Source organism: Stigmatopora argus, chromosome 2 (genome assembly GCF_051989625.1).
Source record: "Stigmatopora argus isolate UIUO_Sarg chromosome 2, RoL_Sarg_1.0, whole genome shotgun sequence".
Lineage (NCBI taxonomy): Eukaryota > Metazoa > Chordata > Actinopteri > Syngnathiformes > Syngnathidae > Stigmatopora > Stigmatopora argus.
The window spans coordinates 9,851,336-9,878,873 of NC_135388.1; the positions used below are offsets into that span (position 1 = coordinate 9,851,336).

Below are 27,538 nucleotides of genomic sequence, written 5' to 3' on the forward strand. Positions count from 1 at the left end.
ATTCGTACGAACCACAAAATAGAAAGAACAACAAAGAAGTAATTGTGAATAACACATTTTTAAAAGAGGAGCAAAGAGAACTCAACAAATCCCTCTTTTTTTTTCCAGATGAACTCCATCGAAGAGCATGATAATGGGTAGAGCAGTCAGATACAACTTTTTAAGTAAGTAAATCTATTACCCAAAGAGCAACATTAAGGTATAGTTTAGGGTACAAATGTTCAACTTTTTGGTCTCCTCTATAAAGCCTTGTCTTATTCTTGGACTGTACTAGACTAAAGATTTCTTGTCAAGAGCAGCACCAATCTGCTAATCTTCACCTTCATCAAGTGTGATAAAGAGAAACAGCAGGTAAAACAACAAATACCTTTCAATTCTTGTGTTTCTAATCTTCCATTACGCGTGCAAATGTCTGCAATGTTAAAAATGTAAACTTAAACAGATTTTCATGGTCCTGGTCCTGGTTGGATCACTCTCTCGGCTTGCCTTAATCTTGGACTTGTCTTGGTCCAGGTAAGTTCTGATCTCAGCCCAGTCTTGGTATCTGACAAAATGTTCATGAGTACAACACTTGACCGTAGTCATGCAGAACTGATATTTAAAATATTTTTTAACAGCCCCACTCAAGCAGCTGTTTATTTATTGGCCTCAATTATTTATTGCAGACCAATATATAGTTTGTGTCCACAAGAAAAACAACAACAGCAACAACCTGAGTGGCACCTTGACATTCCTTCAGCCTGTATAAAATGTAGGAGCTATTCAAAGAGACAATAAATACAATAGAAGAATATTTTTAAAAATGCAAGAAATCGATAAAAAAAATTCAAGACAGCAGGATTAAATAAAATGAAGTGACAATGTAAGGTCTTTTGTTGATCCTATTTTAATTTACGTTTTCAATCACTAACAATTCAATTGTAAATCAAAGCACACATTATTATCACAGTTTAAAAACTGCTGTTAAACACAAGTAATAATAAATAACACTTAAGTCAAAAACAGCTTTATTGTAGAAATCTCTAAAAGACTATTTTGACCCATTATCCTGGACAAGGATGTTTTCCAAGAAAGAGTGCCAGTCCCTAAATGCCACTACACAGTTGATCTTTAATTACCTCTGTATGTACTATATGAGAAAGGACTAATAAGCAGAGGTATGTGGTACTTTTGCTCTGGGTCGCTTACAGTGAAGACAATCTGAAACAAAACACAGATCAGCAAATGTGTTAAACAATACAAGTCAACTGCAGCGGAAATGTGGCAAAACTACGACAACAAGTGAATAGAATCTCTATCATCAATAAAAAGTGTCAGAATGGAAAAGTAAAGAGAGAAATATTTGGAACAAAGTCTCACCTCTGCATATGGATAAAAGGAAGTCTCCCCAGTCTTTTCCCAGTACTGAGCAGTTTCAAATCGCAATTTATACACCCCACGCAGAAACTCCTGTTGTGTGATAAGTGCTGGGAAACGGCCATCAGCATTTGTGTGCCTGTGGAGACAATATTTCAAAATTATGTATTTTACACATGGTTAAGATGACCCTTTGACTTTTCTATTGGGCGAAAAAAATTTGAAGTCCCGAATTTTAATTTCTTTTTTACTCGATATCATTAGACTTTATTTTTTTTCAATTTTACATGCAAGCACCAGCCCATCTGCAACACTACAGAGCATTAGACATTTAACAAATGGATGGATATATTACCCAGCATTAATCAACAGCCAAGTCTCAGATGCACGATCCAGTCGATGTAGGCTGATGGCTATATTGGCACCAGGGATACCCTTGGCAGTGTTCAGCACATGTGTAGTCAGAGGGCTCGTCATTGCTCTGATCTACTGCTGTAGTAGTTTAGGCTTTTCATAGAGAATGTTAGGCAGCACATTTTTGAAATAAGTACTGTAAGAACTTTGAAAAGTGTTAAAAATGACAGACAATGCTTACCTTATTTTCAGGCCAAGTATTGCTCATACAGCCTTCTTGTACTCGTGGATTGTTGAAAACAACACTAAATTCTTTTTGTCAGGAGCAAACTGGTTGTGCAAGAACTAAGCTCCTCCCCATCTTTGCTTGGAGCACTTTATACTTTGAGGGAAGCTGTCACAGTGGGCGGTCCTGTGTCTTATACTATGCAGAGATGAGGACAATGATGTTATCCTAGACCAGTGGTTCTTAACCTTGTTGGAGCTACTGAAACCCCCCAGTTTCATATGTGCATTCACCAAACCCCACCAGTTTCATATGCGCATTCACTGAACCCTACTTTAGTGTGAAAGAAAATATGATTTTTTCAAATTCAAGATACATATAGTAAATTCCTCGCGTCACTGTTTGGCCAAGCAATGTCACATGATCATCTGCAGCCAATAATGGTCAAGTGGGGCATGTTAATGTGAATAGACATGATGAGTCGATGTGTCTTGACCTCCGTGGCAGAGGCTTCACCGACCGAACCCCTGAGACCAACTCACCGAACCCCTAGGGTTCGATCGAACCCAGGTTAACAACCACTGTCCTAGACTCTTAATTCTTTATACAATCGAGGGACACCCTGAATTAGTGGCCAGCCCAGAGCAGGGTACCACATACAACATATTCTTCCGAAAGAGAGGAATTGCCTTTAGTTTCATTATAAAGATTACACAATGGTGATTGTTAACCATATTCCTACTGAAATGATTGACTTGTGTACTTGTTTGCAGATGTGCTGCCATTATGTAGTTTAATATGCATTGACTATCCTCTATTTAATGTGAAAAAATGCTTTACAGAAGAAAATCTTCTAATCTCTGTGTCTCTCTGTCTTATTTATTTATTTATTTACTTTTACCCAGAGTAATGTCTAAAACTACTAGGAGTACACTAGTGTGCATCGCTTCCAGGATACAAGTCAACAACAAGAGTACAAGTCAGGAACATTTCTTTCTTCTCACCGTTTTCACATCATTATTTTGTCATCACGGAGGACAAACGGTTATCATACAAATATCTTCAAGATTCTTGGTTTTATTGCCGCATTATTTTCTTTAGTTAGTGATGGGGTTAACTGAAACCCTCGTGTAATATTTAATTATTGATTGTGTCCTCTTTGAATAGATTTATAGACATTTTTTTTCTCAGATGATAGATGTCTGTAAAATGTTATTTTCTGTCTACATGATTGCTCGGAACTTTTTCTCAACTATATTAACAGTAATTGAGTTCTTTTTTAAATCTACTTACAAAAATGTTTTTTGCATTTCCATTCATTTGGATAAGAGGAGTTATGAGCATGCATACGAATCAAATTAAACTCATATCTCAAGACACCATTGCAATTCATTCCATAAACTTTTCACTTTAATAAATTAAAAACACTCTCCCAGGACATGTGTAGTCAATATGAAAATACCTTTACTAATGAGAATGAGTATTTTCCACTTGGCTCAAGAATGGCAACAAAAACATATACCACGATATGATCCATAATAACATCATTGTTTTTTTACCCAGATTTTTTTGTACAAAATAAAGCAAAAGTAAAGCTACACATATGAACACTTACAATTAAGTTTACATTAATGCACAATATTACACATTGACCTGGCTCACAACACTTTGACACAGCTCTGTGCCAAAGTCAGAGTGGAAGAGATTTGCGTCAGATTTGTATCATTCTAATTCTTTAAAAGTACCAAAATAACTCCAAAATGGCATACCAATACATATAGCATAAGATAATTTCCCTCTTCATTAAGTAGATGCCTGTCTATTTTCTATAATGTACTCATTCAGTAAGCTCTGACACCGTAAATGTATGGAGCGTGAGTTCAGTGACAACAAAGTAGTTTCGATGTAAACAGTACATTCAGACTGCAATCTGAAAATACTAAGGTTTACTTTATGTGAGGTACACACATTGTTTTAATAGCATGTGCTTATTTAAGATTTTTCATTCTGTTTTAATGGACTATGAAAGTCTAAACTAGGGATCATTTTAAACCGTTTTCTCTTGTCCGTGCTCAAGTAAAATCCACGTGGCCGCTGAAACATTCTTGTCCTTTTGGAAATACATACGTAAATGACCATGTACCATCTCGTCTGACATTTGCAACTCCAGAAGAAGGATTCAATGATTGTAATAATCAGAAATAAGTACCAGATTCTATTATGATCGCACCTGGGATTCCAATTCTTCATTTGGATTAACACTGCAAAACTGTATTTGGATTATTGCTGGAGCCATTGTGTTCATGCAAATACACTGGTACAACACAATAGGAATGCATACAGATGCAGAATTCTGACTCCAGCTGCTCTTCTCAACTGCTCTGGAATTAATAAGATTGAACTCCTTCCTGCCCATTCCATCCCCTGAACATTTTCTTTTTTGCACAGATGAGTACTTGGTTTATATTTTACTTTGTGTTGCTTTTCTTTTTTTGCACTATAATTCAGATACAGCTGCAGCTACCTGTCAAATATTGTTTGATATGTGTACTCCCGGTGGAGTTTGAAATAGAGAAATTGGCTTGATCGTTTGAAGTTCTCTTCCACGACATTTGTCACTTCATCCTTGTCTTCTCTGCTGTCTTGTTCAGGCCTCATATCTCCTCTTCAAGGTCTGAGCTGTGATTGTTCATCTGTCACATAAAACAAGAGCAGACGTAATGAAAGCAAAGCTCAGAACGACTCAGTATTTCTCTGCAAATTGATTCCGCAGTGGTACCAAAATTCTGCATTTTTTTCCTGAATTCTCTTCTAGTCAGTACATAATAGAATTTGACAGGTTTTCATCCATTCATCTATTTTCTATATTTACTCTTTGATCACGAGGCAAATAATGAGACATACATCTAATCACAGTCACACTGAGAGAAGTAAATTGTTGTTATTAAATATCAGTCATTAACTTAATAAGCCTAAAAACCTGAATATTAGAAAAACTGATGTACTGAATAGGTGGCATAGCATAACTTAATATCCATTAGTTTAGTGAAAACAAAATGGCTTATGAACCTATTAAATTGAAGGTGTTGAATGATATCAATAAACAAAAAAAGACAGTGTGTCTCATTGGAATTGTTTTCATTTACCATGTGATAGTCATCGTTAGGCCCTCTCGGCACAGAGGTCTCCCTGTAGATTCGATGGCGGGAGCAGGGTGGTGAGAGGGAAGAGAGGGAGTGGTCTGGACTGCTGCTGTACAGCGAGCAAGCTGGACTACCCTCCCTCAAAGGGGAGCCTGCAAAAGAACAGTTAAAACAGAAATTTAGATGGATCGGATGTAGTAGTCTGAACGAGTTACTGCTTTTTTGTGTTCGGCTTTCTGTCTTGTTTGTTTATTGTAGTTGCACCAGGAGACAGGAAGAATGACAGATTGTAAATTAAAGTTGATTGCTGTTGTTCTCTCGCGCCGACCCAAACAATTTGCAGTGTAGTCTGCTTTTAAACTATGTTTTCGAGATATAAATTCACAGCAGTAAAAGGAAATGTCAAATGCGATATTATATATCTAGGCTGCTTACATTTTAAAATAAACATTACCTAATCAAGATCAAGATTCAGATTTTATAACGTTTGTATAGATAGCTGTAATTCAATATCTAAGAACAGGGAGAATTGCTAATATAATAAAAATGCCTGTCTTGCTATCACTAGTAACAGCTTGTAGTTTTAAAGTCAAAGTTGCAGTAATAGCTTAAATTTGCCAATTAGTAAGCTCACACTTTTGATTGTAAATTGTAGTTTATCAGCTTATCATTTGTTTACACCATAATTATGAACGTATGAATAAAATAAACTCCAAGCGTTCCTTCTTTTTTTTTTTTTTTACTGAAGCAAAGACCCTCATCCAAATACATCATGAGTCCACAACCTTGGAGAACATTGATTCATTCATTCATCCCTTATCCTCACAAGAGTCACAGGGGTGCTGGAGCCTATCTAAGCTTATTACATGCAGTAGATGAGGTGCGTGATAAACATTCGTTCATTACTGCATTCCCCTGTTTTTCGCGTTTTTTGCGGTACACCGCGAAAAACGGGGGAATACTGTGAAACATATTATTGCAGTTGTCCCCACACCATCTCAGACTCCCGTTCGCGTCCACTACGAGACAAAATTCCCACACACCTGGCCAAACATTTTTGAGACACCTTCATACTCAGTAGGATGAGAGTCTCACAACTTTTGATCGCGGGTTGTACTTGTGACTTGAATGTATTCAGATGACCACAAGGAGGCAGCAATCGCTCTTACCTATCGTGTAGCTCCAATTTTGCATTATTCAATTTTGTAGGCATCATCTGTCACACTACTTCCAACAATACTGTTTGTTCGGCATGTTATTAAACTGCCATTAGTCCCCAACTCCCCACTCCGATTGATATCGACCTTGTTCAACATTTCAAAATTCCTTAGTAAAGGAAAAAATAATGGATTGGTCAGGGAAAAACACCACTCCCATCTCCTAGTCACTCAACAATACAGAGCCTTGAATGATTTTGATCACACGTTTGACTCTTGGACAAATTGAGCAGGAATCACGAATCCAGCGTTTCACTGGCGTCAGCCATATACAATGTTTGGCGACGAGAAAATAGACGATGCATTGTTTGACACCTCATGCGCCCTTTTGCCATCTCAGTCTTTCCGGGTGAGCACCTCACCTTTGTGGTTGCTCGTGTGTGTGTCCATCCTGTCAAGACTGTCAAGAAGCCCATCGATCTGTGTCTTTATCATAGTCAGCTCCTTTTTAATCACCTGCAACTCCTCCATGTCCACTGCAGGGTTAGAGGGAGTACCAATTTGTGAATCACCTCTATACATAAACACCTGAACCACTCAAACATGTCCTTTTTAAAAGTTAATTCATTTTGCTCTAGTATTATGTGAAGATAATGACAAAACTTTAGCTAAATTCCTTTTGTCTGTCCAAATGATTCCCGAAATGAAATTGAAATGAAGGTTCTGTGACTTTTGAAACACCCTAAATGATTATGTGCGTATATGTAAAATGGTATAGCTATAGTACTCGATATTGTTTTGTTTGTCCTCTCTGATCTGGAACACATTGATGCTACTCACACTTAGCAGTGGCGGAACTAGTGGAGTGGGTTCTGGAGCCTTTAGAGCGGCTTCTGTCTCGACTGCATCTGTGTTTGGAAGAGTAGGAAGAAGAGCGGGATCTTTTAGGCAGACTCGGTCCAATTAATGGCAGGGGAGATAGGGAGGCTGGAACACGCTGGTAGTCGTATACCCTGGGAGGGAAAAAGACACAAAATTAAATGAACATAAAAAAAGAAAACTAAAATCTGTTTCCCATGAAGTTGAGGAGTTCAGTTTAACATAAGTAGAAGCAGAATATAATAATTTGCAAATAAGGTTCAACCTATATATAATTAAATTCACTACAAATACATGCCATTTAATGTTTGAACTTTGTTTTCAGCATTGAATCATGAACTTTGGCTGCAAAATATTCCAAAAGATGTGAAACGGTAAGAACTGACTGCAAAATAAAAGCTAATGAAAAAAAAAACAATTGTACGAACTCAACAAATCTTAGTAAGATAAGATCACCGTTACACTTACAGGAAAAAAATAATGAAAATTGTAACATGACGATGCTTGATCTTACATTGCCTGGTCATCTGATAATACTTTTGTCAATATGTTTGAGTATGTGTTACAATATTTGTCCATTCATACAGAAAAATAAGTTCAGAATGCTTTTGAATTTTACAGCTGCTTGCTGTTGCAATGCAGTGAATACCGAGATAGTACGTTATATTCACAGTCACTGCTTTTGAATCATGTTAATAAGCCTGAAAACGTTCTTTATTTCTGGTATTTACACGCAATAGAACTTTTTTTTTCATTAAACCGCATTTGTGAGGTCAGCCGTCTGATGACGAGTCACAATGTTCTCTGTAATTCCTTATAAAGATTTTGAGAGGAATCTCTTTGGGGCACTTCACATGGATTTTTTTTTTGGACCATGCACTGGAAACATAAAAAAGGTCCTTCTCAAAATTTTTAAAATAGCCGTTTCATAAATTCATGATCAAGACTGTTTCCCAAGACGTTTCCAAGTAAATTATGTGATAAGAATGGAATTGCGTGATGCCAGCAGTTTGAGCAAAGCCAACAACAAGAGCGACGCAAGCTGTCGATACTGAGCACTTAATGCAGGTTTGCTGATTGAGCTGTTAGCCAGTCAGTCAGTCACAGCTTGGAGAAGTGTTTTCTTAGGTTTTCCACTCTGATGTCCTCTGAAGCCTCTCTGCTGAGCCGAGAGCTCTAACAAACTGTGCTCATCAACGGGGCGCGCACACGGACACACTTCACTGTGTCACATCAGGATGAAGTGTATTAGGCTGACAAAAATGTGTGAGATTAGAAGCTTTAGAGTATTGTCCGTGTGGGGAGACATAGGGACCGAATGGCTCATGGGAGTTTAAAGTCCCTCTGAGCAGTTTGCAGGGGGCACACAGACAATGTGTTGTTATGCTGGCTCTGAAGTGTCATCCCAGAAAATGGAAGCGCAGAAGATGAAAGAGGATTACAGAAAAGTGTGTGTTTGTGTATGTGTTTTTGTCTGCATGGATTAGACGCCATGGAAAGCTGCTTTGTCAATTTGAGCATTTATCTTTTTTGTCGGAACTTTTCCTTTATGTTGATACAAGGTGATAGTGTGCAATAAATTACCTCAATCTGTAGCATACACTCTGATGTGACCTAATGGGAAAGGCAAGTGCACAAACACAAAGGCAGTGCAGTTCCTGCAGCGCTTGCATGTAAAATGTGCATACACAGTAGATGCTCAAAACAAAACACACACACACACACACAGCTGTCACTTATGCCAGCTAGCAGTATGGGGTAATCATGCACTGTGTTAAAACAAATTGAAAATCAGTGGCAAGTGTTGCCCCCCTGAGCAAAGGCAGAAAAATGCAGAGCAAGGAAAACAGCATCGAGAAAGTATGACAGTTAATACACAAAGCAACAGAGCATCAATGTGTGTGTTTGTGCGTGTAAGCCTAGGGGATATGTGAAGGTCTCTGAGCAATTTCAGTCCTGGACCAATAATACAAAGTCACTCTGAGCTGCAGTCTTTCAAACTGAATGCGACACTACAAAATGTTACGCTGTAATGTGGTAAAAATGAACAAACTCTACCAATAGGCAGTAAACAGAAGTTCAATCAGGTTATAGGGTTTAATATAAGTAGGTAGTCAAAGTCACAACGAGAATATTGTGCACATGTTCAATGAGGTACAAAAATGGGCAACTTTATTTATTTTTCTTCTGCTAAGCCACAACTAGAAAATGCAAATCTTTCGGTGACCGTTTTTGAGTCTTCGGAATCATTTAGAAACTATTCCCCTAAAACGACATACATTGCTTACAGATATGGCATCTTTCAATCATGGCTAATGAGCTTACTTACTCTGCATATACAGGTTGAGTTTTTGTTTTTACCTGAATTGTAGGGTGTTCATTAAAGCAGTGTCAACAAAAGTTGCATAAATAAGGAAAGCATATTCTTAACCCACTTCAACACACACTTGTTTTCCATAAATAGTCAGGAGTGTGTCCTGTTTTTTTTGTTTTTTTTGGCAGTACCTGTCATAGTAATCCTCATAGCTGTCTTCCAAGTCCAGCTCATTGCTGCAAGATGAAAAAAATAGGAGAAGAGAGGGAAGGGTTAGTAAAATATTTGTCAAAACTGCACACTATGGTTCCAGTATGTCAACTTGCTGCAGTTACAATCACTTCATCTGGAAAGATTATAGTGTTCATGATCTCCAGCCGAGAGAAAAAAAATGCAGTGGATTTGTTCTGCTGCAGCATCCAAGGTGAAAAATCCATATATACTGTCGCTCTGAACGCACGCATCACCTCCATGCGTGATGAGGGAAGCTACGAGGCAGAGAGAAAAGTGACACTAAGCCTGAGTGAGATTACATTGTGACGTGTCAGACCTCAGCATTCGTCCCTAATGCCTGCACATCGCTGCTAATAATCCCTCATGTCGCTACCTCGCTGACTCTTTGTCCTTTCATTCAACCAAGGTGCTTTCTTCTTGTACATACCCACCATCATTCTCTATTACTCATCGGTTCCATTCCTTAATCCATTCTCAATGCTTTTTTCGGATTTATTCCAACACGAAATTGAAATTCAGATCATCTTCCACAACCCTAAATTGAATGAGCTCCAAATTGTTTATTGCATATGCCTACATTTGTTTGTTACCTTTGCATGGCCCAAAATGTGTTTCCTTAAGTATGTGTTGAAAAACGACTTCATAATAGAACAGCAGAAGTGTAGTACAGTATATAGTAGTGTATATTACAGTACTAAAAATGTTTTCATATTTGTAGTTATGTTTTTTTTTACTTAGAGAACCCATATTTGAGATGAAGTTCATTCATAATTGGTATTTTCTGTCCCTTTAAATACGCAATTGAACATGATAGCAACAGTATGCAATGTAACACTACATATATGATGGAAATAGAAGATCAGCCTCCAATTTGACCGAGGCGGGGACAGTTTTTGTGAGTCAACTGAGTTACATGGATTAGCCAGCTAGTCATACAAATATTGATCATGTTGTCATTACTAAATATTAACCAAATCTGTCTGATTTTGTTAGGAAATATAGCTGACAGGATGAGCTGATGTAAGAATAGTACCCCGCCAGTCTTAACTTTATTTAATTCATTTAAATAAATATGCCATACATGTTAGAAATATTCATGAGAGAAAACAGATTTGCACTCATAAAATAAGAAACATTTGGTGAATGCTCTCAGATGGGTTATTATTTTCCCTTGACTATGACAGGGAGAAACAGTACATATTGAATGGATGTAAATAACATTTTAATAGTCTCGACATCTGACACATTCCGGAGGATCCCATTGCCACTCATCAAAATGGCAACACATGCTACAAAAGTAAATTGGTAAAATTGTGTTATTTTTCTAGAATGCCTCAACATATTTTGGGAAAGTAATACACTCCCAGTTTTTGCCATCTGCTTGTGGGAGGCTTAGGGAGAACGGACTCTCGGTGGAAGACAAGCAAGATGTCAATTTTAATGTTAGAATAAGAAGGGCATGCCATCACAATTACACTTGAGCTTTTACGTTAGTAGTAACATCCTAGTTGCGCTCATGTGCATTTGGAAATTGCACTTTAATTATGTTCTCCACTCACAGTGGCATTTGTCTGTCTCACAGCAGATGGCTTCCTATGCTCTGGAGAGAGGCAGCCACAAAATAATTCAGAATGAGTGCTTGTGGCGAAGCTGTGCACTTGCCAACATAAAGACCATGTCATGCTGTTTGAGAGCACGTTGTCTGAGATGGCAGTCTACACACCAGTTTTCTTCCAACTAAATTTGGCTCGCCATAGAACATAGAACATTAGCAGCTCTTGATTAGTCGCCTTCCAGCCTAACTGTGAGGATAAAAGAAAAAAAAAGAGTTTGGTTCTAAGATACAGATGGATAATATTTGAGATGTAATATCTAGAAAATGTTAGGACTGTAACACACCCTCAGAAGGGGGAAAAATAAAATAGTAATGTCTGAATCAATAATAAACAGAGCGAGCGTTTAGCCCATCCTAGACTTGTACAGCGTTTTGTTAAAATCTTTAGATGTGTTTTGGCTAATCACACACAATGTACAAACAAACTAAAGTCATTACCACTTTGCAGAATAAATAAATCCAGACAGGTAAAATAGAAAATAACAAGTATTCACACTCTCTGAGTCGGAGGAAGCTACTTCTCCAGCTTGACATTTATATCATATTTTTCCATATGCTTGTTTACATTCATATTTGCAGCAATAATTAATTTCTTTCATTGGGTATTAAGTATAGCAATTTAAATATTTATTTAGCCCTCACAATAATACTTTAACTAGAAAGCTAAATTAAAGTTATTGAATGGTTTATGAAGTCCACTGCTTATTTAAGCATGTAGAAATCTAGTGTCTTGCACTAAGATTAATACCAAATAATGTAGAAATATGAACAATTAGTACTCTGCAATGTCGCCCTGAATAATTGTGTAAAATTAAGCAAATTCGACTGATGACACAAATGATTGGCTTACTTACAGTATATGACATAATTAGTTGTGAAAGCCTGAATATTAAAAAAAAGAGGATTCATCATTAATTTGAGGTCGATAAGACATGTCATTGGGTTAAAATAACGACATGACAACTAACAAGTATTTTGGTGGAATTCAATGAAGACAAATTCTTTGCAGTTAGCCTATTTAGAGTGTAATTACCTCTGAAGTGAGCACTTTGGTGTTTGGGTTAACGGGTGTTTGTTTGAGTGGGTGTGTGTGTGGTGTGAGAGAGAGAGGAACAGACAAAAAGAGATGGAGGCAGGGTCACTAAAGGCTAATTAATTTCTTTTCATAATTTCTCAAGTGCCAAAGCAATCCATTAGACAAGGCTGGCTATAAATCATCTGCTCCAGTGTGTGCATGTGCACACAGACTTGTGTGTGGTACATGTGTGTCTTTACAACTAAAACACAGCAAGTAAATCTGTGAAAATAGTTTAAACTGTTGATGCACTGCATTTCCATATGTGATCAACAATTACCAAAATGAATCAAAGTGACTTACAATTAGACGAAAATTATCATGATTGTGGACTCTGCATATATAATAGCTATCAATGCACACAAAATAGACAACTGTATATCCACATTAAACATCCTACTTTTTAACAATATGGTCAATTTGAAAGCAACTTTAATCGGCAGCAGTTGTTGGGTCAATGTTGAGACCAATTTTAGTCAATCCAAGATGCAACTGGCAATTGTGAACTGTCACAATCACCCAAGGAGTTTATGCTTGCTTTAACTGAATTCCAACAGTTTCCTTTAAAAAAAAAGAAGTCAAAAACAATTGTTTCATTGCCTTGGTAAATGTGTTGGGCACTAAAGCATGACCAAAAGCCAAATGGGGAAACTACTCGACCGTAGAGAGCACAAATGTTCTAGACGTTGCTAGTTTGCTGTGAATAACCATTTTTGAAAATATGACATTTTACACACGGAAAACTAGTTTATTTCTCAGTCCAAGCAAGCTGGCTTAAATTAGTGAACCAGTAGCTTTAATCAAATGATAAGCAATCCCACATCTGACTTTTTATTGAAGTCCCAGTGCTTTTAATTCAAACATAACTTTAAAATCAGATCACAATTTAAAATGGTCTAAATACATTTTAAAATTTGTTTACTCACTCCCGTTTACATTTGCAGTGATGACCATGTTAAAAAAATCATAATGTATCGCACTCCATTTTCAGTTACCCAGAAAATGTATTATAGACTTGTAAATACAGTGCTGCCGAGCGTTAAGAGTCCAATTCTTTCTGTGGAAATGGTGGTAAAACTAAACACTTTTATTTCAAATCAATTTTTTTTCCAAGATACATGCTTATTATTTCCCAAGGGTCTATTTTTAAAGACGGCAATCACCTTTGCTGCTCCTTTAATCATTGACTGTAATCAATACTGTATAACAGCAGCATGTAATCTTCTCCTCAATGTTCAATTTTTGTTCAGCTCACCACAATGCGTCGTGTGGTTGTGCTGTAAGAGGTCCATGTGGTGATTTACCACTGCAAGGCCATTGAAGTCAACGAGAGGAGCTCATAAATGCATCAAACTTGGATTACGGGCTGCAAGCCATTCATCCATCTTGAGATAAGCACTGCACTTCCGATTGTAATCATTTCTCCTGTTTTTAGTTTATGTTGCATTCAATGTCGGACAGCACATTAGGTTTGATTGCGACCCCCGTGTTATCGTAAAAGAGGAGCCGGGGAACTTTACTCTGATGGAGTGTGTCAAAAAGGCATTGAAAGGTTGAGCGAGGAAAGATGGAGCGACAGAACGAACGCGTCAGACAACACACGATACATCAGAGTGCGGGGAGACTCAATAAAAAGTGGCGGGCTTGAGAGTGATTGCTCCTCTCGTTGCCCACCACACAACACACTGTATCTGGCTTGTCTCCTTTGATGCCAGTGGGTGTGTTCACTTGATGGTAAAGCCACACTCCATTGGCAGGTGGATAATAGTAGAGTTGACAGAGTGAGAAAGGATGAATGTGCCATTTAAGCAAGAAGTCTATAGCTCACTGTTACCTACCTTTGTATTCATGTAAAGGGCAGTAAAGGCCACATCATGTTTTTCTTTCTTAAATCTAAATTTGTGCAGGAGCTGCGCATCGACCCGATATTATGATGATGGCGTGAACCCAAAAGGGGTTTGATTAGTTTGCTTGATTGATTGAAATCACCCATCACCAGTGAAGCACCAAAGAAGCTCAGATTTAGAAAAGTTTGGCAAAGTCCACAAAATCATCCAGCCTAAGAATTACTTTAATGTATGATGTTTTATTTCAGAGTTTTGCTACGGGTACTTTGGGATTCAACTAAGAATTTCCCAGCGCTAAATCAAACCGACAGAAATGTTACCAGGCTATTATGTGCTTGGTAGTTTAGCAACCAGTGCCAAATGTCCTCAAGTACCACTTGACAGTGTTGAAGTAATGTTATAATTTCTGTCATTTTCTGAGGGTCATTTAACCTGGCTGCCATTTCAGATTGATTATTTATTCTGTATAACGTGTATTCCACATAGCATTAATGAAAATTCTGTGTTTTGACTAGTGCTGGCACTTGCTACATATTCTTTCAAAACGTTAGGGGCTCTTATTTGTCTTTTATCTTTTGATGTGGTGATTTTTAATTGAGCCTATTCACACATTGACACGCTCAAATGAGAAATTACTGGTGGATGGAAAAGGGCTTCCATAGGAACATAAGGATGATGAGCACAATGGGCTGGGTGAGTCAGATTCTCCCACAGCTGTTGGGGCGTTGCCATTCTCCACTGATACATCCAGCATCAGTATGGTGAAGCTTAGGCGTGGCACAGCCTGGTATAATTCCTGCATCACTGGTCTTATAGTTAGAGAATGTCTGTGCTGGAAAACATGAGTGTACCTGTGTTTTTATCAAAATCCGGAACACTCAAATCCTTGGCACAAATTAATCGTACGAGTGTATATTCCACTTCCCCAAAAAGATATAACATAAGGACATGCACTAGTTCCTAATTTGCAGCTTTAAGGCACCAAGTTTCCAAAATTCTAGAGCTACTTACTAGTTCATTGACAGGAAACAAAGTATTGTTGCAAAATGGAAGATAACAAATGGCATTGAGAGAGGAGACTGTTAATGGCTATGGATTGTCCAAACAAAAGATTAACATAATCCACCTTTCAAATCTGACAGGTGTTTGCAGTGATTACAAAGCAAAAATCCTTTATATAAACTGCTCCTTCTGCACATGTGGAAAAGACCACTGCCAAGCGAATATTGAGTGTGACTAGATCCAGTCTGGTCTGAGTATAGGAGAAGCCTTGCATCATAAAAACACACACAAGTATTAAATTAAAAGGCAAGAAGACGCTACACTGCGCTTCAGGAGTTCAAATATTATGTTAAGATAATTGGAAAAGACATTGGAGTCATTTTACGCTACCAATCTTGTATAACGTTAAACCTCACACAGTAGGCCAGGCAGCTGAATTGGCAACAATGCCAGAGACGTTACTTCATTTAGATGCTAATGATGAACCATGCTGATGAAAAAACAAACATACTACAGTAATTGGACATTTGACAGTCAGCCCTGTTGAGACTACCAAGCGAGCGACTTAAAGGCTATTTGAAACGGCATTTTTAAAATGTGGAGCATGTGGGAAGAGGCCTGGTTTTGGAATTTACAAGGCTCAAAGGTCGTATCTGGCTGTCTATCTCTATGCAAAGATCTTCCAGGACACTTAATGTAAAAGCACAACAAAGTCAAGTACAAGGGCATCAATAAAGAGCTACTAAATGACAGGAGTGAATCAAGGCCTTCTTGACTCAGTCCTGTCAGAAATGCTCATTGTTAAGAAAGGAGGTAGTAACTTCATCAGGGGATTCAGGCTGCATGAATGTGACGATGTCATTTAACGTCAGGGTTAGATCAGGAACTTAAGTTATTTTGAATAAATCTGTGTGTTGGGCTCATAATGTCAATATACTTGACATGATCAGTTGTTTCCAATAAATAAATAAATACAACAAAGAGCTAGCATCTATGTACAATGTTAGGGCTTCAGGTTCTGGGCCACTTCCAGTAAAAAAATATTGGACGTCTACCATTGTCTGAGTAAAAGGTTTTTCAAAAGCTGAGATTTGTCACAGTCACTCATTACCAAATAATTACTGAATGTGATCCCTTTTAATTCAGACAGACAGTTTTGAAAGCGAGATTTGTATAGTATTACGATCTCTCGAAGGGCGGCCTGGTGGAGCGAGTGGTTGGCAAATCCGCCTCGCAGCTCTGAGGGTCCTTGGTTTAAATCCAGGTCGGTCCACCTGTGTGGAGTTTGCATGTTCTCCCCCGGCCTGTGTGGGTTTCCTCTGGGTACTCTGGTTTCCTCCCACATTCCAAAAAATACATAGTAGGCTGATTGGACACTCTAAATTGCCCCTAAGTATGGATGTGAGTGTGCATGGTAGTCAGTCTCCTTGTGCCTTACGATTGGCTGGCCACCGATTCAGGGTGTCCCCGCCTCTGGCCCGGAGTCAGCTGGGATAGGCTACAGCACCCCCCCCCCCCCCCCCTCTCTGACCTTAATGCGGATAAAGCGGTTCAGAAAATGAGATGAGATGAGATGAGAGATCTCTTGAATTCTCAGGGAAACTTAACAAATCAATAAAAATGGCTTTATGGTGTCTGCAGGGCCAGATTGTCTGTCTATCACATACCTGCTACATTCGCTCCATTGCGCACAACTATTTCCTCACTATATACACTAAAGTGTTGAGGCAAATTGCCAAGACACATGCAAGAAGAAAAAGCATACAGAATGGAAGTGTGGCCTCCTTTGCAACAAAACACCTTTCACTCCACTGTGAAGACTTTGAGATTTTGGCATGTGTCTGTGGGATTCTTTGCCCTTTATGCCACAAAAACATCCCCGGTTGTTAGGTAAGAGATCATTGATATAGGAGCCCTCTCCAAATTGGTTGATTCATTTGTAACTAAAACTAATTTTATAATCTGATCGAGACATAAATTTATATTCTTTTTGCCATATGGTAAATCTGTAAAATGGAGGATGCTTAACATATGCATGTTTTTGATGCAGTTCTCTGTCATTCATCAAAGAAAAGATACTGAAGGTCTCACAGGGAGCAGTAATTGGAAAATTTTAGGTTTGGGGATATTTAGGGCTAATTAGCTGGATTAGACAGCAGGGATGTGACATGTGACATCCACAGGGCTCCCAGCAACCCCTTTCCCGCCTGTCACACATTAACTGCAAGCAAATAGCGGACGGCTAAGGTGATGTTGCTATCATCAGGCGATGGCTTCCTGTCAAAACCAACTGGTAGCACAAAGTTAGAAGGTTACTGGCAGCTGACCTGAGTAATTAATCTGTTGCGCTATTTTAGCTGATGTTGCAGCTTTGATCAAATCCGCTGGTGTCGTAACATTATTGGAGAATGATAAAGTGTAAATTTATATTTGGCAGTGTGAAGTACCAAACAACGTTATGACACCAGGCTAAAATGTTTTGCTAAAACATCATGGAACACTGTCAGCAACGTAGGAAATGTGAGGATCCTGCATCCCCTTACATTTTCCATAGTGCTTATCCTTATTAATATCACGGAATACATCCTGAAAAGGTCAGAAACTCTAACAGGACACATAAGAAGCCACCTTAAACCTCAGAACTATGCGACAGGTTTCCTAACCAGGCATTTTCTTCGCTGATAACGAAACTATATCCAACAGTATAAAATGAGACCATTAGGCACCATTTGAGATATGATTGGGCAACTGATGAGCTGCCTTTTTGAAACAACCGAAAAACATTCATTAATCTCAGCTAATATTAGCTTCCTCACTCAACAACCATCCAGAATCTGGCAGAATCTAGAAGGGCAAATATGTGATATGATAAAATTATTTGCTTCTGCACCTGCTAGAACCCTAAGGGACTCCATACTGGAAGGTAGATAATGAGAAGAAATATTGACAGACTGAGACTTGAAATATAGACAAATGTAAATAGTGTAAAAGGAAGGTTTAAGAGATTCGTCATAAAGAGGGAGGCAAATGCGATGGGAAAAGCAGTACAGTAAACAAAACAAAACTAACAAACATAGCAAACCCAAAATTAAAACTGGTTTGGACTAATCACGAGAATAATGCAATTGTGCTTGGATTTGTCACAAGGGATATGCATACAACATGTTTGTTATTGTGATATTTACCGCTTTTGTGAAAAGATTGCCTTTTTAGTGTGACATGAATATTAATTCACCAAAACCCGAAACTCACTTCGATAGTCACACACTCCCTTTTGTTAACCTCCTTCAATGATGACAGCGCTTTTGCCATTCTGGGCCATGAAAAAGCCTCCCTTAGCATTCTAGACACCTTCAAACATTCACTTCTGCATTCTGCCATCAAAATAAATTATTTTTCTGCATGCCCTGATTCAGCTGTCCTCTATTCACACATGCTGCTGGCTGCAATAACTGAAAAGTGGCAAAGTAAATAGGAAAGCTGGCATTTTGACTTCAATTTAGAAAGATCAAATCCTAAACATTTCTAAAGAACCTGAAGAATGTAACTTGAATAATTTGAGAACGAAAAGAATTATATCACTGTTGATGCAAGCCTGAAATGTAATGTGTATGCGTTGAGTTCTTAACGGGTATTCTTTCTGATATTGTTTTGTTTGAAAGCACTTTTGAACTGTGGCTTATGTCGTTTACTTTTTATTAAGCCTGAAGAAACAGCGTTCCCCAAAGCTGACTCACCATTTAAATGCAAAGTATTGATTGTCTTTTCTTAAGTCCCACACACAGACTTAGCGAGGACACATTGGATGTGTTAGAAGTCATTAAACGCCTGAGGGCTCTAATGGCAATATAGGGGAAATGGACATGTCTTTAGGTCTGGTAAACGTCTCTCTCTCACTCTCACTCTTTTTTTTAAATGAGCGTCGGCGTAATGAGTGTTGATGAATGTGTGCACAGCGCTGCATCTCTGTGGTACTGAACACGGGGGTTCATGTACATTTTCGTTGGGTACAATCAATCTTTGTGCATGTGTTTGCGGGTGCATGTGCGTATAGGGTGCAGGCTCACCCTCTTGCTACCCCGGGGGCTCTGAGCCCATTTCCTGTTGTGCGGTGTGATAAGTTTCCCTGTCAGATCCTCCCAGCACCACTATATTTCTGATAAGCTCCACTGCTAGTTTTCCCGACCTCTGGCACAGAGATCAATTTAAGATTGATTCGGAATGCCCTGCTGGGCCAAGCTGGAAGATCAATTTGAGATGGATTGTTCCCGCCAGGGGTGCTGATGACACGCTGTGTACTGCTCACTTGCCCCCCCCCTTTTGCTTTTCTCACCCCTCAATTTCCATGACTGTTATTTGTATTGCTCACTTCATTTTTTCCTCCCATATCTACTCCTTTCAATTGTTTCACACTTGCCCTCTGCACTGCACTCCATCTATCTTTTACGCCTGACACCGCTCTTTTATTTATGCTGCCGCCCTTACACTTTCTAACACCTGATTCTCTTGTCTTTTTTGCCTCCCTTGTGGGCTAATCAGTTGGGAAAGAGATGACTTCATTAGAAGGAAAAGGAGTCTAGTGATAAGCCGGTAGGATAGTGTTGCTAGCTCATCTGAATGGATGCAGAAATACCTTATAATATAAGGTTACCGTAATTACTCGAATATAACGCGCACTCGAAAATAACACGCAGGTAATTTTGGGCCAAAAAAATCTGGAAAAACGCAGTACTCGAATATAGTGCGCACCTAAAATTTCCCGCTGACGAAAATCAGAAATCTTACCTTTTTTTCTTCGTTTCACGATTGTTTTGTTCAAACAAATTTATTCATTAGAATCCTTCAAATGAAGAGTTCCTCTCTCTCTTTGTCTGTCCTCTCATACATCTCTTCGTTGAGAATCCTATCAACGTCCACGCTTCCTTCATCCACTTCCTCTTCCTCCCACAACACATCATCCGATTGGCTTTACGAGATGACGTAAAATCCGTGCGTCAAAGTGAGTTTGACAATGCTTTTTTCGATCGAAAATTTGTGATTTATTTTAGTTATTGATTATAACACTGAACTGAGAGAGGGTGAACTGAGACGGGTACGAGGCTAGAGGGGGGCAGTGGTGGTCTCGGCTTTACGAGATGACGTAAAATCCGTGCGTCGGCTTCACGAGATGACGTAAAATCCGTGCGTCGGCTCTCCGTGATGACGTAAAATCCGTGCGTCAAAGTGAGTTTGACAATGCTTTTTTCGATCGAAAATTTGTAATTTATTTTATTCAATTCAATTTCAATTCAATGTATTTGGCAAGAAAAAGCACCAGGCTAAGGGCCATGTAACAAGACAAAAAAAAAAAAAAAAAAAAAAAAATTAGTTATTGATTATAACACGCACCCCCAACTATTGGAATTAATTATATAGCAAAAATATGCGTGTTATATTCGAGTAATTACGGTAATTCAAGTTTATTGACGGTATAGTTTTTTTCAAACGAAAAATAGGTGGGATTATGAATTTACAGTGGTGCTCATAATTCCAAAACACTCATATTTCAAAATCATCCGTCATCATCAAACTAGATAGAGATGCATTTAAATTATAGTAGGCTAACAAAGAAGCAATTAATATTTAAAAAAATTTTAAAACATCTGCAGAGTTAAAACTTTGACAGCTTTAACTTTGGAAGCATTAGAGTTTAATAAGAACAATGGCACATGATGTTGGGCTTTATAAAAGAATGCTGTAATGACATTTAAATGGAATCTAAAGAAAGAATAGAATGTAATGAATTCACCTGTGGGCTATAAATACAGATGAAGATACACAATCAAAAATGTCTTTTGCACTAAATGGTGTTAATATGAATCATTTTTCCACAAAGAATATATTTACAGACTTCTCTCGATTATCGTTACCTCACTTATGGTGAATTCACTTCTTTGGTTTTTTTTCTGTTATTAATTATTTAAAAATTATTATTTTTTTGTTCATAAAAATGTGAAAAGCCACGCTGAAACTCGTAAGCGAAAGCCACTCATGCTACTAGGACTCAGCACTGAAGGAGAAAAAAGGTAGTTATAATAGGGGTGACCCTGGCCATGTCTGGTTTACATTAACCGCGATACTCGAGGGATTACTGTATGTTGTTTGTGTGCCTGTTTACGTTCAAATACCATGTTGCTTACAGGGTTATATCACCATAATGTGACATGACATCATGCTATTAATTAGCCTATTTATAAAGTTTTGCATTGCCTATTATTTGCTTGAAGACATTTACAAATGACAACACTGTTTTATACTAGTTCATTATATATATATATATATATATATATATATATATATATATATATATATATATATATAAAACTGTAAATTTCCATATTTTTAATATTCAATTTGACAAAATGTAAGCTGAATGGCAATGAAGCCTCTTTTTTTTAAAGTAGTGGTGATTAAGTAATTTGCAATGCACAACTCTTGTATCTCAAATTTATGTTCACTCATCAAAGTAAAATAAATGGCTGGGTAGTGACCCGAATCCGCAATAAACTTAAATTCAGTCACTCGTGTCTCAAGGCGCAACTGGGTATGTGACCTTCTTACTGTAACACTTGTTTAATTAGCATAAAAATCATGTCTGGATTTAAAGGTTGTTTGCATGTTGTGGCATCGTATGACACACTTTGTTACTTCATAAAATGAATGCATTGGCAACAATAAGGCTATGACAAATCAGAAAATGTTACGTTTCTCCAGGTGGAATAGCTTCCCCTCCATATCACCTTCGCTAAGCTCCAAACTGAGTTTTGACCTTATTTCTGCCGCACATCACTTCTACGTCATATCAATGGCTTCTTCATCTTCTATGAGCTCCCTCACTGTTGCCATCTTTGCGGCTCAGTATAAACAGCAGATGCACACCTCTACCTATATTTCCCTCTGCCCCGTTGACCTTTTCTGCAGCAGAACATCCACCTGTGACTGAGCTGACCTTTACCTTCACTACAGCCCACACGTTGTCTCTAGCCGGGAAAGGACCACGGGCAGAATGTCATAGTGTTTGTGCGGAGAGGGATGGCAACTAAAAAGACGGGGAGGAGTTGAATGCTGAAATTTAAAGAAAGTGTAGAGTTGGCTTTGGTTTGACAGCTCATTTGTTGTTATTTTTTCCCTCTTCGCAAGCAAAGAAAATATGAAATGCTTCTTGTCATCCTCTTAAAGAGGGTGCCTGAGAAGCCCACAGGCATCTGTTCGCTGTAGAGACCTGAATTGCCATGGTTGTTCAAAGCTACTTCAAAACAAGTATGTAGGAGTGAGAGATGCATTAAATCCTGAGCAAATATATTGTACTTTTAAAGTGCAAAAGTAAGGTTTGTATAATGTGGATTCATTACACCATTGATGCCAGTGATATGATTTTCTTGGTGTGTTATGCAGAAAAAAAGAAAAGGAAATCACCACCTAAGGATCTTTCGTTCGTTCATTCATTCGTCTTCCGTAACTCATGCAACAACATTATTGAATAATTTGTTTCCTTTGAAGAACTGTTTGTTGTAGAACATTTAATTTGGATATGATTTTTAATAACACGTTTTTGGTTTTCTTAGCCCTTTCTTGGGAACTTTATCTAAATTCCTTGAGGCAAAAAATAAATAAATCGGTAAAGCCCGTTGAGACATGAACAAGGGCGATGTAAATGCATGTACCTTGACTGTTAATATAATTGAACACTTGATTCTCCTGTGCATCAGTATATAAAGAAAAAATCTTGGTTCTGATGGTGGCAATTGGAGAGCAAAGGATTCTTTTCGGTGTTACTTGTGTAAAAGGTTTGACTACTGTTGCATTGGCTAATTATAATTGGTGTTATTTGTGAGGCTTGCAGTGCCTCTTTGGCATTTTGACGCATAATAATGTCTTACCTCATCAAGTTGGTCTTCACTTGGTCGATGTTTTCTCTCAGAATCGTGCTTGTTATCTTAATGGAAACTTTTTTTCAGACAAACGAGCTTGTGATTGACTGCATGTGAGCGCAGCAGCACACTATTTTCCCCAACAGATTGAGCGCAATATGCACTTGCAGTTATATATGAAGACATTTTATTCTGCGCAAACTTAAAGCCAAGAGTCATTTGTTGTTGTTTTTTTTTACTTTGTCACTGATGTCGAAAATGTGATGGGCTTCAAACCTGATTCAGGACATGAGCTACTGCATAGTTAGGTAAATGGAATTCAGCATGTTCAAAATGAAAGCACAAATATACTGGCCTTGGTACTATAGGTAAGGCCATAAAAACTGGGACAAAACCCTATCCAAGGAGAGCAATTTTGTACTGCACTATTCAGCCAAATCCCTCCACCCTCACAATGACACAAACCTCCCAAGACTCTTTGTACAGTAAGGACAATGGGCAATACATTTCACTTTAATTCGCAGGGGTGGCCTTTGCCATTTTTTATGTGTCTGCTACAAATTGTTTCTCCTGGGCTTTGCTTTGTGCGATGTGTCTAAAAAAAAGTCTGTTTTGGGTCATGATTGTACAACATGCAATAGTAGTGAACATTTTAGCTACTAATAGCCAGTATGTCCTGGGATTAGGCAGAACAGCCATTGTAAGAAATTTGAAGTTCCAGTTATATTACGACCAATCAAATGCGAGTATCTCAAGAGTGTGAGGTGGGCCTATTTTCTTAGCTACATTTTACCTGTTTTGAGAATGAGCACGGATGTGATATTCAATGATAGTCCTTACAAGGAGTGACATTTTAAAAACTGTTTAAACACTATTTTTTTTCTCCGTCATCATAGTTCAAAGGATTTAGTGATTTACAGACTTGGATTTTTTGAACAACCATCTTTTACAAAATGGTAATTTATTCTAGCTCATTTCTTTTCCTTTCACTCATTCTTTAAACTAGGTAATTGCTTAAATCCTTCTGGCATCTGCTCATTGGTTGAGTTTTTCAGGTTATATATATGTCATAAATAGGCAAAAAGGGTTTTAAAATAATGCATATATTTTACATTCGGATTCAGAATTGTTTCAGCAATTTCTATATTTTTGCCCTAAACTGTCGAGTAACAACAAAAGCATTTTACTCTATGCTACTTAAATAGTCTATTTATATTGAGATAGCTTATTACAAGTTGCGGTATATGTATCTAACTTCCAATGAACAGATTACAAAAATATTTAAAACAGATTAAAGTGTTTATTTAATTATCTCTGGAAAGCAATATGCATTAATGCCTTTAAAATTTTGAGAAATATGCGTGGCGTTTATGTTGCGGAACAAAAATCATCTTTAGAATCATCTTTAAGAATATAACCAGTGCTTCTCATTGTTTCCCTCATTTCTTGCTGATATCTTTTGGGAATACGTCTGATCCACATCATTTAACATAATTTGATCAAGATGCAGAAAACAACTAAAAGCGTAGCTGCTTCTGTAGGGATATGAAATGAGGAGCGAGTTGTCTTGTTAACTAAAATGCAAACAAACGGTTCAAAACAGCAGGACATCCAACCTAATGCGTGATTGATGTTGATGGACGCTTATGATATTTTTCTCCTATTTGTTCATTTTTCACTTAGTAATCATGCAAATGTGCTTTTTGCTCAAAGAATCAATCACATCATTTTGCATATAAATTGTTTTTGTTGTTGTTGCAAGCAACAGCACATTTCATTTTCCTATTTAAAAACATAAAACAGAAAACTCAAGCTCAGCTCTCTCCTTTCATATGAATTCTTTTTTAGTTCTGTCAGAACACATGGCAGTCTCAGCTGTTGTGTGACAATCAAAGTAATGTCACCAAAATATGCGGCGGCAGATTGATTGATTGTTGTCCAGACCAACGGATTAACATCAGTCTTTCCTCTTTGATTTTCCCAATTGCCGCTCTTTGTACTGTTTGCCATCTCTGTCGATTTTATAGATGTCAGTCAGCCCAGTCATCGACTTGATGTGTTGAATACAAGTAATTTGTCAAAATTCAAAATAAGTGGCAAGCATTACACGGAACACGCGGAATAAAGAAGAAATGTGACTCTTGAGCTGCAAAGAGATACATATTACACTTCAAACAATTGGTGCGCATACTTAACTATGACTGTCATTTATTTTTATTATGAGCCACCTTTTTTTCTCTTAGTAGTGGTGCCCATATAGCTACATGGGGTTAAGCTAACATAAACTCTTAAAACAGGGCTTCTCATATAGTATGGCGACGCAAAGTGATAGCTGGGAGCTTGTGACTTAAAAAACAGACTTTTTGCCAGACTAGAATGAAGTGTCATTGCACATTCACTCCCTGTTTTGTATCAGGCAGGAGGAGAATTATTACTTTTAAAGCTGTATGATCTTATGTCTTTTTTATACAGTAACAGTACGTAATGTCTGCCATTATATTAGCCTGGGATTTGTGACCCTCTCATAGGGAACATGCACGATGATTCACCCATCCTACTCTCCTTAAACTCTCATTTCATCTAATTTTCTGAACCGCTTTATCCTCATGAATTGGTGGCCAGCCAATCGCAGGGTACAAGGAGACAAACAGCCATTCACGCTCACACTCATACCTAGGGGCAATTTAGAGTGTCCAATCAGCTTACCATGCATGTCTTTGGAATGTGGGAGGAAACCGGAGTACCCGGAGAAAACCCACGCAGGCCCGGGGAGAACATGCAAACTCCACAAAGGTGGACCGACCTGGATTTGAACCCAGGACCCCCACTGTGAGGCCGACGCGCTAACCACTCAGCCGCCGGGCCCCCTCCTTAACCTCTCTAAACTTTACAGCAGATGGGCCTGCGGCATGTTTTCCATCCTAATTTACAGCCCTTCATAAACGTCTCAAATAACCCAGAAAACAATAAGCTAAGCCAAATTCTGAACAGCAGAATCCTCTCCTGTTCTTGTCCATCATTTAAATAAAAATACAGTGGAATGCTGGTCCACGTGTTTCCTCATTGTAAAAGGAGGAATGGCATTCATTATCCTTAAAGTGTGGATGCAAAACAAATATCACCTAGGTCCTATAGCCAGGCATACCCAGCACACAGATATTTAACTCCGGGGTCTGCAAACTACGGCCTGCTGGCCAACTGCAGCCCACTGCCCAGTTTTTATTGGTTTGCAACAAATGGTGATAGTATTATTTAATATGGCCCTCACAGCCTCACAGTTCAGAGAACGAAGGCTCAATGCCAGGTTCGGACCTTCCTGTGTGGAGTTTGTATGTTCTCTCCCTAAGCTGGTGGAACACTCTAAATTGTCCCTAGGCATCAGTGTGTGTGTGTGTGAATGGTTGTGTCTCCTTATGACCTGCGATTGGCTGGCCACCAATTCAGGTTGTCCCCCCAACTGGTGCCCATAGTTGGCTGGGATAGGCTCCAACTCCCAGCAACCCTTGTGAGGATAAGCAGTACGGAAAATGACTGAATGAAGGCCCACACAAGAAGCTTAAATTCAGCTCACAATTTGTTGCACTTCTCAGTTTCCACTACATGAAGCTAGTTTTTAACAGTGCCTTTCGAATAGCTCAGGGGTCAAAACCTGAGAAAACAATAGACGTTGTACATTTTCTCCTTTTAACTTTCAGGTACTTCACATACTTTAGGTACAGCGAGATGCCTTTGACGTACACACACACACACACACACACACACACACACACACGCACACACGCACACACACACTTCTGGCAGCTGAGCCTACCTATACAATACTAGACTTAGCTTTTTGTAGTGGTGCAATGGAGCTCACTGAGGCTGCAACAGCATCTGGCCTGTGAAACATTGGCTCTGCTCATCACTACTTCCACAGCTGGGTCCTGGTGACCCGAGGGTGCCATGGAGAGTGTGTGCACTGTTTGAGTGACTGACAGTGAGGACACATGGACAATAAACAAAGACAAAAATTTTATATTGTCACTTAGGCTAGTGAAAATGGCCAGTGGGGAGACATTTGGAAAAGTGGCAATGAGGGGAAAATTGGGGAAAATAAAAAGATATGATTAAAATAAAGGTTAAGTGATCATTGTGATCTTTAACTAGCTTGCAGTTTGGAGTCACAACAGGATGCTGCAGTACTAGAGTGTGAGGTGCTGTTTGTTGACAGGATAATCTAGGCCACATGCTGTGGTATCTACCTGTATGTCTATGTGTTCAGAAACAGAAAGACGGCACACTTTGTAGTTCTTGATGTCCCAAAGAATTCTATGTGACTTTTGATGCAATTTCCTAACTGAAATAGAAAAGCTCTTCTTCACTTTCCCAACAGAATTTTCATGTTGGGAATAATTTTTAGCAGATTTTTTTTCTTCTAAAAACT

General features: G+C 38.4%; 2 protein-coding genes and 1 long non-coding RNA gene across 4 annotated transcripts in view; 1 reads left to right on the top strand and 2 right to left on the bottom strand.

Annotated features, from left to right (window-relative positions):
• Positions 1–70: 70 nt before the first annotated feature.
• Positions 71–11,435, top strand: LOC144068985 (uncharacterized). Its single transcript, XR_013298351.1, has 4 exons — positions 71–164; positions 275–351; positions 2,842–2,915; positions 11,246–11,435. It is a non-coding gene; the product is annotated as an uncharacterized LOC144068985 (long non-coding RNA).
• On the bottom strand, positions 868–2,061 carry uraha (urate (5-hydroxyiso-) hydrolase a). 2 transcript variants are annotated; one of them, XM_077590595.1, is made up of 4 exons: positions 1,952–2,061; positions 1,712–1,863; positions 1,360–1,495; positions 868–1,200 (listed from the first exon to the last, which is right to left on the bottom strand). In XM_077590595.1, the coding sequence occupies exons 2-4, from the start codon at positions 1,831–1,833 to the stop codon at positions 1,111–1,113; spliced, it is 348 nt and encodes a 115-aa protein (XP_077446721.1). In that variant the 5' UTR covers positions 1,834–1,863; positions 1,952–2,061; the 3' UTR covers positions 868–1,110. The 2 variants fall into 2 exon arrangements, with proteins under 2 accessions (XP_077446721.1, XP_077446730.1); XM_077590604.1 differs by lacking the exon at positions 1,952–2,061 and having other exon boundaries at positions 1,712–1,922.
• Positions 3,329–27,538, bottom strand: part of LOC144068970 (heterogeneous nuclear ribonucleoprotein C-like) — a 31,422-nt gene continuing 7,212 nt past the window's right edge. The window contains exons 3-7 of the mRNA XM_077593974.1: positions 9,621–9,665; positions 7,077–7,249; positions 6,659–6,772; positions 5,083–5,231; positions 3,329–4,629 (exon numbers count right to left, since the gene is read on the bottom strand). Coding sequence (XP_077450100.1) covers positions 4,591–4,629; positions 5,083–5,231; positions 6,659–6,772; positions 7,077–7,249; positions 9,621–9,665 — 520 coding nt within the window. The 3' untranslated portion in view covers positions 3,329–4,590. The remainder of the gene's footprint in view (positions 4,630–5,082; positions 5,232–6,658; positions 6,773–7,076; positions 7,250–9,620; positions 9,666–27,538) is intronic.